At 38.0% G+C, this 12,597-nt stretch overlaps 1 protein-coding gene across 1 annotated transcript in view; it reads right to left on the bottom strand.

The window, feature by feature from the left end:
- Positions 1–12,597, bottom strand: part of LOC126252108 (teneurin-a) — a 352,713-nt gene that overhangs the window by 109,510 nt on the left and 230,606 nt on the right. The window contains exon 13 of the mRNA XM_049952972.1: positions 1,880–2,067. Within this exon, the coding sequence (XP_049808929.1) occupies positions 1,880–2,067 (188 nt within the window). The remainder of the gene's footprint in view (positions 1–1,879; positions 2,068–12,597) is intronic.

Here is a 12,597-nt window from a genome sequence, read left to right as displayed (position 1 = left end):
TTGTGCATCCCATATTAGATTTGATTGTGATCTCTCAACAGTTAATATGATCCAACCATTGTTTGAAAGTACTTACTGTCTTTCTAACTGGTAGAGTATGCAAGAATAAGAAAATGTGAACTGAATATTGAACATCTGAGAGTCTTCCTCAGGTAATCCAAAGATACCTATTTGGAGGAATGGCCGTAAATTAAGGATTCAGTGATGTTTATGTCAAAGGCTTTAAAGATACACATTTCAGCTGCCTACGTTTCGTTTAAAGCTATATCTGGGGGTCAGAAAACATCCGTAATACATTGCAGTGATTGCAGTGCAGATAACTTTTCCAAAATTGTAATTTTTGTCATATTTAGAAACTTTGTTGAAACAGAAGTGCTTGAAATTGCTGAACATGATATAACTATGGCTATTTCCTCAACTGCACGATGAACCAGAAAACTTTATTTGGAAACAAGATGGTACATGTCTAACTATGTTAGGAAATGATTGGAATATGCCCAAAATCTTTTGGTTGGCCACAGGGAGCCTGATAACATGGAATCTTAGCAATGGACTTTATTTTATCCAATATGATGCTTAAGGAGTTCTTTTTTTTTGGGTTTTGTGAAGGGGCATTTTTATGTGCCTCACATACCTACTGACCTATCTGTCTCCCGAAAAGAGAGAGAGAGAGAGAGAGAGAGAGAGAGAGAGAGAGAGAGAGGACTGAAGCAGCTGTTGCGTCAATTAATCACTTACTAAAAATATGTTGATCAAGGTATGAAGAAATCATCTACTGAAATCATATTGTCATGTGAAATATGATGCTCATATTTAAGTCTATTTTACATTTTAAGCAACATTTAGCTTTAGTAAACACTAACAAATATTATTTAATTTTAGAACCTCAACATTCATTCTTCTTCTTAATTTTGAACGCAATGTACATTAGAAAAAAATTGAGAAGTAATTCAAAATATAATTTACTAGGACAGATAAACAATTCACTCACCAAGTGCCAGAACGAGAAAACAAATAAAATATATGCAAACTCGTAAGCTTTAAGAGCCAATGGTTCCTTCTTCTGGCAGAAAGGTTGAAGTGAAAGGAAGAGGGATGAAGGAAAGGGATTGGTGAGGTTTGTGAAATGAGGAGCGTTATTGTAAAGTCGCTCGGAACCCTGAGTCAAGAGAGGTTTACCAGATGGGATGAAAAGGAAAGACTGATTGTTGGTGCCTGCACCAAACGCTATCTGAAGGTGTAAAATCTCACCTGGTACAGGCACCAGCAATCAATCTTTTTCTTCTCATCCCATGTGGTAACTCTCCCCTAATCCAGGGTTCTGGGTGACTTTCCGTAACTATCCCCATTTCCTAAATCTCATCATTCCTTTTCCTTCAACCCTTCTGCCAGAATAATGAGCCACTGACCCCAAAAGCTTACATATTCCATATCTTTTATACGTATTTTGTCACATCACCAGTTGGTGTGTAGATTTTTTATCTATTCTGTTATACCTTCAAACTGAGAAATAACTGTACTTCGAAGTGTGATTTACGTCCCAGAAAAATATGTGCAAAGGTAATGAAGTGAAAAGTATCTGAATGTATCTATATATTCCAGTAACAAGTAAAGTGGTTCCACATGGCCAGTATCTTTGTAAAAGTTATCAATAGATGAATAAAACTGCTACTACTACTACTACTGCTACTAATATTACTACTACAGTAAAATATTGCAATACACTATTCTGAGAGAGAGGGAGTGGGAGAGGAAGAGAGTCATAGAGAAAGGGGAGGGGTGGAGTGATTTTCCACCTCAGTGGGTTTACAACAGTAGATATTAATTAATTTCTTACAGACAAAAAATAACATTTACAGAATTTTGCTCGAAATCTTACCCATTCCAAGAGCAAGAGAGCCTGCATTTTCAGAATATATATCTGTGTCATCACTTAGCTGCATAGTCACAGGTGGCAAAACAACAATTTGGTTCCATGGCACAAAGACCGTCCTTGTTAGAGGTCTAAAGGGACTTCGCTGAAACTGCAGTGTTACTGCACCTCCACCGTTAACCAAGACATCAAACCTGTCAAATAAGAACAAGAAATTTAAATTCTATTAAAAAGTTTAACTATTTATATGGCCAAGTTCTGCTGTATTCAAGTTCTGCTGTATTCAAGTTCTGCTGTATACAGGAACTGGCAAATTTATTTTGATTTAACTTTGCATTCTGATGCCCTACCTGCAGCCACAGTCATCAGATACCCAAAGGAGGTAAGTCCTGTTTGCCACCTGTCTCCAGGTTGTGGAAACTTTTTTCTGTGTGTGTAATCATATTTTAACTGTTTGCTTATATTATATCCAGAGGCAGAAAGAGCGGACCAGTCGAGCATTTACCTAAATGACTACAGCAAACTGTTCAGATTTGACCTGTACTCACTCACCATCCTGTGTCACAAATTAGTGTGCTGTGAGTTACGCTATACTAGCAGGTAAAGCAGACCAGACACTACCACTTCATAATAATCAGTATCTCTGGTGCTACCATTGGTTCCCTGTTGTGCAGTATAGTGTTTGTGTCATAGCAGCTGTTATGGTCGTGGAGATATGAATGGTTGAAGTGGTTGCCACCACGTCATGGTGGTCACCAGAACATCTTGTATGTCTTTTGCATCAATGTATTTTATGAGAGAAATAATTTGAAATTCTCGTGCTTTTATAAATATTCTAAAATGTTAAAAAAAGTTTTTAAATGTTCTAGAATATTCTCGAATGTTCTAGAGTACAAGCTAGAAATGGCACACATCAATTTGACCAATGAGTTGTGCAACAGATTACAGACAGAGGAAAAACTCATTAAAAATTTGTATCTGCTTACAGAAAGGAACTACATAAGCAGTGAATGGTGATGTTAGGGCACAGTTTTAGCAACAAAATGACATAGTTCAACAAATAAATCAGAGAATACCCGGATAAGAAAAGAATATTTGAAGCTACTGATACAATGATGAATCAAGACAAAAAAGTAAACTCCCAAATTCACTCAGTGTTCCATGTAAGCCCTTGCTAAGAGACTTCTAAACAACTTCATAGAAGTGGAAATATTAACTGGGAAAGAGAAAGGCAAGTCAGTATTAATACTATGAATTCTATTCATTTCAACTAACTTACCATTCAGCCCTAAAAGATTCCAATCTCTGGTACAATTAGCACATAGTATGACTATCAATGAAGCACAAGGACAAACATTTTAATGTAGTGGAGTGAATTTGAAAGAATCATGTTTCTCATCTGGACAACTGTACGTAGCATGTTTATATGGTGGACAGCCACAAAACTTTTCCATCTTTGCTCCCGAAACCAAAACATCTAATCAGTTCATACAAATTTACTGTGGGTAAGCTAGATGACATACAAATGAGAAGATTAACTGCACTTTTTTTGCAACTGAGAAAAGAACTGGAAAAAAAGGACCAAGTAAAGCAGATTCTTTTCAGCTAGTTTAAAATATAATGTAATAAGACTAAATTGACAGTAGTTTATAGTACATGTTTAATTACCATACTTTATCACATGTGGAAAAGTGTAAATTAGTAATGGTAACTGAAAGGTTACTTTCATACCAAGTTCTGTAGATTCCATTATGCAGCAAAACCTTAATGAATATGGATAGGATATGAGAAAATTATACATTCAAACACCACAATAATAAATAATCATCAATAATGTTAAACAGCTTATGCCATTAATACATGAGATAATATCTTCCGTACATACATCATATTTTAGCTGGTATAAATGTGCTATTTAATTATCAAAAGTTGTCATTTTTCTTTTTGTTATACAGTTCATTTGCTATTTATCCATACTGTTTAGCTCATATATTCTGAAAATGGATTTTGAACGTATATTTTTTGGCCATTTGCCTCAAACTGTCATATGTACAACTCACTGTTACTTCCAGTTATTAGCTTGGTGCATAAGTTTCTAGCATTCTTGTTTTGCATTTTGGTGTTCCAGTTACTATGGATTTATTATCAACTGTCATTTTTTATTTGTAGTTCACTACTGCTATTTGAGCTTACATACTGTCACTTTGTCATTTGGAGATAGTAAATGGAGCTGTGGATGCTAGAAAATGGAGTGCCAAGTGGATAAATTGAAACACATCTGATACACTCTTCTGTTGGAGTTCAATAGAGCAGTGACAGCAGTGCGGGCAGCTAGAAACATTTGCACTGTGTATGAGGATAATGTCACTGGACAGTGCAGAGCAAGAAGATAGTTTTCTCATTTTAAGGAGAGTTAGTGACTCTCCATGTTAAGGAAGACCTTCGGAGTTTGATGAAGATCATTTGGACGCATTAATAAAAATGTGATCATTCCACCATTGTCTAACATTTGTATGCAATGGGGAAGGTTCAAAAAACAGTGCGTGGGTACTGCATACTCTAAGCCAAAATCACAAAAATCAGCAGGTGGTCACACGTGCATCTCTGCTTTCTCATCATCACTGGTGACAAGAAACGATGTCTTTCTGCTAACATGAGATGACCCCAGACGAACCAGCAACTCCTTGTACAAAGACCTGCACGCATCCATAAAGGATAATTTTATGCATCTGGTGGAACAGTGACAGTGTGATGTACTATGAATTGTTTTCCAAAGGTGTAACCATCACTGCAGACATTTACTGTCAACAACTAAGATGTCTTGCAGACACAATCCAAGAATAACGAAAATGAAGACTGCATGAAGTGATGCTACTTCATAATAATGCCGCCTGCATTCTGCTAGACTGACAAAAGAACACTAAACAGGAGGTGCGTTGGGTACTCTTTCCACATCCACCTTATTCGCCTGATCTTCACCCCCTGATTTTCACCTTTCCCGGTCTCTATTGAAAAATCTTCAAGCAACTTCCTTTCCAGATAAAAATGTGTCCAAACATTGTTTGAGATTTTCTTCGCCTCAGAACCATGTGATTTCTACTGTCACAGAACTGAAAAGTTACCCCAGTCGACAGACGGTTGTAAATAGTGAAGGAGAATGTACTACACAGGGCTGTGATGTTTCAGCACATTACATGAAAGTGGGTCAGTTAGAGAGGCTTTTTAACGCTCTCTATGAAAATGTAATCTGTTTTCTTCCAACACCCACTACTTCTAAATTTCCTACATAATACATATTGCAATAGATCGTAAAGTAATTCAACATGATTGATTGTGAAAACATCACTACTTCTCAAGTTGTTTCAATGTACACAAATGCACCACAGTCATTCGAGTAAAAATTTGAAGCAATTTGTGTATCAACATTACCAGATCATTTCAAATCAGCCTAATAATGGCGACTTCATCAAGAAGATCATGTATGAATGATCTTGATGTGTTTTGTTACATTTGTGGCTCTCTGACCATTCTCAAAAGCATGAGAGAGAACATAACCTCATTTGCCAAATAAGTATACCTATCTTATTTCAGTATAAAGTTAGGAGACCAGCACAAACCTTTGCATCACGTACTGTTTGTCATACATGAGTTGTAGGTTTGACGAAATGGATACAAGGCAAGAAGAAATCTTTACTGTTTGGGATTCCAATGACGTGGAGAGAACAAGAAAACCATGTAGATGATTACTATTACTATTTTTGTGTGATGAAAGTTGGTTGCTAACAAGAACAGTATGAAATCAGCATGAAATCTGAAATCAGCCATAAGGCCCATACCACATGGCCCTGACATTCCAAGCCTGAACCCTCCACTACTTTTGAATCGTCATCATCATCATCACCATCATCGAGTGAAACTTCAGATCCTGATAATAACTGCACACTCTCAAAAGGATAACCAGAGCAGTTAACACAAGAAGAACTGAATGACTTGGTAAGAGATGTAGGAGATTTGGGTCTCTCAAAAGAAGCGACGTACATTTTAGGATCTTGATTAATGAAAAAACATTTGCTTACTCTGGGCACAACATCTACTGGTTTCAATCAAGACAATCATAATTTTATGACTATTTCGTAACAGAAGGCTCTCTTGTTTCTTGTTTATAGTAAGAACACTGAAGGTGTGTTATCAAGGTGTGGCGTTCCTAGAAAACAATGAATGGAGGCTACATATAGATTCTAGCAAAAGAAGCTTCACGACCATTTGTCAAGAAAGTTCGTCAAAGCATTGCCTAAAGATGGTGACTGTTTTAAGTATATAAGTCCCTTTTTTTTTCTTTTTTCTGTTTTTTTCTGCCCGAGTCCAAAAGGAATATTTGTGGGACCAAATATTAGAAGTTTGATGAAAGATGAAGTATTTGAAGAATGATTGGTTTGGGCAGGATTTAAGAATGTGGCTGACAATGTCTTTGGGAATAGGAAACACCCAGATTTCGAAGTCAAGGTGAAAAATATGTTGATAGCTCAGAAACATTTAGGATTCAATTTGATCCATTTTTTCATAGCCATCTTGAATTCTTCCAACACAATCGTAGAAATGATAGTGAAGAACATGGAGAAAGGGCTCATCAAGACATGAAAGAAATACAATCATGTTATCAAGACAGGTGGGATGAAGGGATGATGGCTGACTATTGTTGGTCTCTAAAAAGAGATAATATGGAAGTAAAGCACGGAAGAGAAGCTCGAAGACAAAATTTCAGTATGAAGAGGAAGCAGTACTGAAATAGTGCAGTGTCTCTACAAGACTTGGAATATACTTAACTTCTCCCTCCTCACACCACAAGCCCATGCATTCCTGCCTTTTAACAATTCTGTAAACTCCATAAACCTAAACCCCACAGGTCTTCCTACTGGTTTTCCCATTGTTGATGGGTACAATGCACACACATACGGAACCTCTGCCTTTGTTGACAAGCATCTACAAAGTATTGTCCATAACCTCCCGTCCTACATTCAAGACACTACTGACTTCCTTCACAGCCTCTCCAGTTCCTCTCTCCTTGCCACCACACTTCTTGTTGGTCACTGTGGATGCAGCATCCTTGTTCACCAAATCCCCCATGCCCACAGCTGCAGAACATCCTCCTGATACCAGACCCACTATCTTTTTCCTAATTCTCTTAGCCAACCACATCCTGATCCACAATTACACTCTAAAAAATGACCTACCACAAAGGAACTATCTGAATGGGATGGAAATTGGTGGATGTGAAGTACATGTACATAGAAACAAATAATTGCAACTTCTTAAAAACTGGATGATTTATTTAAGAGAAACAGCTTCACGAATTGAACAAGTCAGTAACACATTGGTCCACCTCTGGTCCTCATGCAAGCAGTTATTCAGCTTGGCATTGCTTGATAGAGTTATTGGATGTCCTCCTGAGGGCAAAATTCTGCCTGACTGGTATGTCAGAGCATCAAAATCCTGAGATGGTTGGAGGGCCGCACCCACAATGCGCCACATGTGTGGGTGGTTGGGTATTATCTTACTGAATTGTAAGCCCAGAATGGCTTGCTATGAAGGGTAATAAAATGAAGCATAGAATAGTGCTGATTTACTGCTGTATAAGTCCTAAAACCACCTAGTTCACCCACATTTACACTTTGAGTCATTGTATCTTGGGGAGAGACAAAGCAGTATGTTGACATATTTTTATCCAGTAGTGTCATATGACGTAATGCTCTGGGATGACTCATATTTAGAAAAGAAAGTCTTCATTACTCTCAAAAATATGCTGTAAGAATAACATTTTGTGCTCACACACAATCACATTGCAGACATCTGTTACAGGAGGTAACTGACTTCTGCTTCACAATATATTTCTCCAGTCATGAAGGTTGTTGCAAATAATCCACTGCAGTTTAAAAAGAACAATGATGTGGATCCATCAGCAGCTGATCATGTTCTACAAAACAGGAATTTATCATCTCATATCCTGGTAGGATAAATATCTTAACATGTGTAGTGATTACTTTTCATGGTACAATTACGTAGTCTTGTTGTGGCAGTTGTTCATTTTTCATTTGACAGCCCCTCAAAATACTAGAATACGAATCAATAATTCAATATTTATTTTATGCTTTTTGCACAAAAGCAGAGAATGAAAAATTTGAAAAATGCATGAAATGTTTTGTCAACTGATTTTTCTAAAAGTAAGAAATGGGATAGATTAGAGAAATATTCGACCTGCCTCATTTGCTGTATATGAGAATCATCCAGAGGCACATAAAATGTTTGTCTAATCTAATTTATTCCTTGGTTTTAGGTACATTATTTCACAAAACATTTGTAAATTATTTTTTTCAATTTTTTTATTATAATGTGTAAGAAAAGATGGTGGGTATGAATTATTAAGAAATAATTGTTTAACAAAACTTGTAGAAGGTAAGCAGGTAGCAATATTTATAAATGCATATGTAATGTGAATGTTAAATGACTCATTCCACATCATTACAATTAATCATACATATGATCCAACAAACTAACAGAAATGAAAATTGTAAATTTTATTTTTGTGACAGTTGTTGATTGGTATGGCCCAAAACAGTTTCAGTTAATGGCTAATCAGTAGTGGGAAGATTTCTGGATATGTGCATAGATGTTGTACTTGGGATTTTAAGTGTACATCTTGTTTAACAAAGATGATGTGACTTACCAAATGAAAGTGCTGGCAGGTCGACAGACACACAAACGAACACAAACATACACACAAAATTCAAGCTTTCGCAACAAACTGTTGCCTCATCAGGAAAGAGGGAAGGAGAGGGAAAGACGAAAGGATGTGGGTTTTAAGGGAGAAGGTAAGGAGTCATTCCAATCCCGGGAGCGGAAAGACTTACCTTAGGGGGAAAAAAGGACGGGTATACACTCGCGCACACACACACACATATCCATCCACACATATACAGACACAAGCAGACATCTCACAAGCAGACATATTTAAAGACAAAGAGTTTGGGCAAAGATGTCAGTCGAGGCAGAAGTGCAGAGGCAAAGATGTTGTTGAATGACAGGTGAGGTATGAGTGGCGGCAACTTGAAATTAGCGGAGATTGAGGCCTGGTGGATAACGAGAAGAGAGGATATATTGAAGAGCAAGTTCCCATCTCCGGAGCTCGGATAGGTTGGTGTTAGTGGGAAGTATCCAGATAAACCGGACGGTGTAACACTGCGCCAAGATGTGCTGGCCATGCACCAAGGCATGTTTAGCCACAGGGTGATCCTCATTACCAACAAACACTGTCTGCCTGTGTCCATTCATGCAAATGGACAGTTTGTTGCTGGTCATTCCCACATAGAATGCATCACAGTGTAGGCAGGTCAGTTGGTAGATCACGTGGGTGCTTTCACACGTGGCTCTGCCTTTGATCGTGTACACCTTCCGGGTTACAGGACTGGAGTAGGTGGTGGTGGGAGGGTGCATGGGACAGGTTTTACACCGGGGGCGGTTACAAGGGTAGGAGCCAGAGGGTAGGGAAGGTGGTTTGGGGATTTCATAGGGATGAACTATATATATATAAATGCATGTAATGACTTATCTGTCAAATGCGTCTTGTTCTTTCAGCGAATTTAAAAATGGGCATCATATACGAAAGAAAATACACACACAGGTATTGACGGGGTCACATATCAACAGCTGGAAAGTGCTCGAAGTGTTACACCTTTATGGTACCTTGTGTGTTGCTTTTCAGACAGCCCTCCTCCACAGGTGAAGCACCAATGGAAATAACATATCACAGAATGTGATTACTATTGCCATGAGGCGGATATAAAACTATCACCATTGTGGTTACTTGACATTTATTCATGACACAAATAACAATTGCTGAGGAATCTGAACTGGTGGAAACAAGAAGAAAGATGTCTAACATCTCATAAAAATCTACTTATGGAATAGTATGTAATACATTCTTCCTACTTATGAAATAGTATGTAATACATTCTTCCATCTCATGTGTATAGTTCCCAAAGGAACCATACAGATAAAATTAGACAAATGAAAAATTGGACAGAGGTATTCTATCAGGGAATCTTTCTGCACTCCATCCTTTACTGTAATGGGAAGAAATATTACATACAAGGTGTTCCACAAAAGGGTTTACACTGCATGAATGTTAATAACTGAGAAGATAATAACGATAACCTCATCCAATTCTAATTATGTGGTGCTCTCATGATTAGTGTGTGTAGCCTTTCATTTGTTTTTCTTTGTTAATTTTCAGTTGCCAGTAACTACAAGTAAGATGGTTGGAAACTTGTCCTTGAAGCAAACAAAGTGGATTTTACGGCATTATTAGAAATGTGAAAACATAAAAGAAGTGCACAAACGATGGCAAGCAGACTTTGATACTGTGGCACAGTCACATGTAACAATACTGAAATCGTGCAACAACTTTGAGAGGGAGGGAAGTATGCATGACCTGGAGAAGAAATGGTACATCATAAAGAAATCAGTAGTGGACAAAAGAGGGGTGCCTGCAGTGGTATAAGCTTTCACAGGATCCCCAGGAAACACATTCAGCAAACTGCACGTGAATCAGATGTAAGCAAATCAAGCATTCAGTGCATTTTAAAGCAAGCAAAATGAAAGCCCTACATTCCCAGGTTGCTTTACACAATGAATGAGGATTATCTGGATAGATGCTTCAAATTTTGTGAATGGATTTGTGATAGTGAACAGGTGGCAGCAGCCACTGCTGTGCTTGGCCTGATGAGACAAAGTTTAAATTGAATGGAACCACCAGTCACCATAAGTGTGTGTACTGGGCAAGAGATAATCCCCATGTTAAGGAAGAACAAGATGTTAAGCTTCCTGTGTTATCAGTGTGGTGTGGTTTGGCTGTCAGAGGACTTGTAAGGCTATTCTTTTTTGGAGGAATGGTGACAGGTATCAAATAGCTTACTATACTGCAGAAATGAATTTTACCAGCTGTTCACCAACTCTACCAAGATGAAGAACAAGACCATGTGCCACCGGATTACCATTGTGATGCATCACAATTGCTAGATGAAACACTTGTTGAGTTGTGGATAGGCCAAAGAGGAAGAGTTGAGTTTTCACCCGGATCTCCTGATTTATGTTGTTAGATTTCTTTCTGTGGGGAACTCTGAAGGACAACATCTACACTACAATGCCATGTACATTGGATGCCATGAGAGAGATGACTGTGACTGTCTTTGAATCCATTCTAATGGCAACCATAAAACTTGTGTCACAGTACTTTATTGCTGCTGGTGGAGGACATTCTGAACATCTTCAACAGTAAAACATCATCAGTAATGTCGAGACCATCTATGTGACATAAAAATTCATAGTTTTTGTTACTTTTGTTTGAGTCATTAAAGTTCAGACACTGTAAACCCCTTTGTGGAGCATCCTGTATATTACAATGAACGGTAAGGAGTATAAGTGTAGATACAATTATAAATGTTATGATTTCAATTAGGTAATTTCAATAAAACCTCAGCGGCATCATTTCAAATAAACTATACCCAAATATTTTGCATTCCTTATTCTCTGAAACAAGGAAATATGTTTAATTATGCACGAAGGAAACTGTTCTGTAATCACATGTGGAAATTTAACAGAATAAACTTCTGCTCTGCAAGAACAGTCAGTTACATTGGAGTACATTTTTCTCAGTATTTTAGTTATGATGATGGATATGAAGTGAATGGAAGTAGTATTTTACACACAATACGCCAGAGGTTTGTGATCATTTTTCATATAAAGCAGAAGTATGTTTCCACATATTGTAATAGTTATTCACAGACACACACTCTCTCTCTCTCTCTCTCTCTCTCTCTCTCTCTCTCTCTCTCTCTCTCTCTCTCTCTCTCTCTCTCTACAGTGACTATCAGATGAGACTGTTGAAACTGAAAGAGATACGGTCTAAAGCAGACTGCCAATATACATATGGAGCGATCACGAAGTTGCCATCTGAGGGCAATGATGCAGTGTATATGCAATGTTAGCATGGCTCCAACACAGGTATATCAGCACCAACATGTAGCCAAGGGATCAGTGTGGCATTCGTATTTTACTGACATGCGTGCAGTAACTGTGGAAATGTGAACTATGGCTACATCATTACCAAATGTGTCTAAACAGAAAGAATGTGCTACTATGCTTTTCTTGGCTGCTGAATGACAAACACTGGTATACATCCACCAAAGAATGAAGAATGTGTATGAGACACCACATGTGTTGAATACTGTGGTTGTGCCAAGTTCCATGCTGGGTGCTCCTGCCTCTTGATAATGCATGTCCCCATATTGCAAATTTCATAACGTAGAAGTTATGCCAACTCAAGTAGGAAGCACCCACCCTACAATCCTGATCTCTTCCCATGTGATTATCATGCCTTCAGTCAGTCAAAAAAGGCTTTGAAGAGTCAACAGTTCCTGTCAGACAAGGATATGAAGCAAGCAGTTATGGATTTCTTGACACAGCATGACACATTGTTTTACTAAACAGATATCTTAACCCTTTAACTGCTCTGGACGTGTTAACGTGCACGCCTTTGTACCTGTCTGTGCGCCACCAGTCCTTCTACCTGGTACTCTGAACGTGTCTACGTGTAGACAGAGCACACAGCATTCAGAGCACACAGGGGCAGGTACAAAGGCGCGCGCATTAAAACGTACAGAGCAGTTAAA

This window comes from Schistocerca nitens, chromosome 4, assembly GCF_023898315.1.
Source record: "Schistocerca nitens isolate TAMUIC-IGC-003100 chromosome 4, iqSchNite1.1, whole genome shotgun sequence".
NCBI classification, from domain to species: domain Eukaryota; kingdom Metazoa; phylum Arthropoda; class Insecta; order Orthoptera; family Acrididae; genus Schistocerca; species Schistocerca nitens.
Note: the sequence above shows the minus strand (reverse complement) of the source record. Positions and strands in the feature narration are given on the sequence as shown.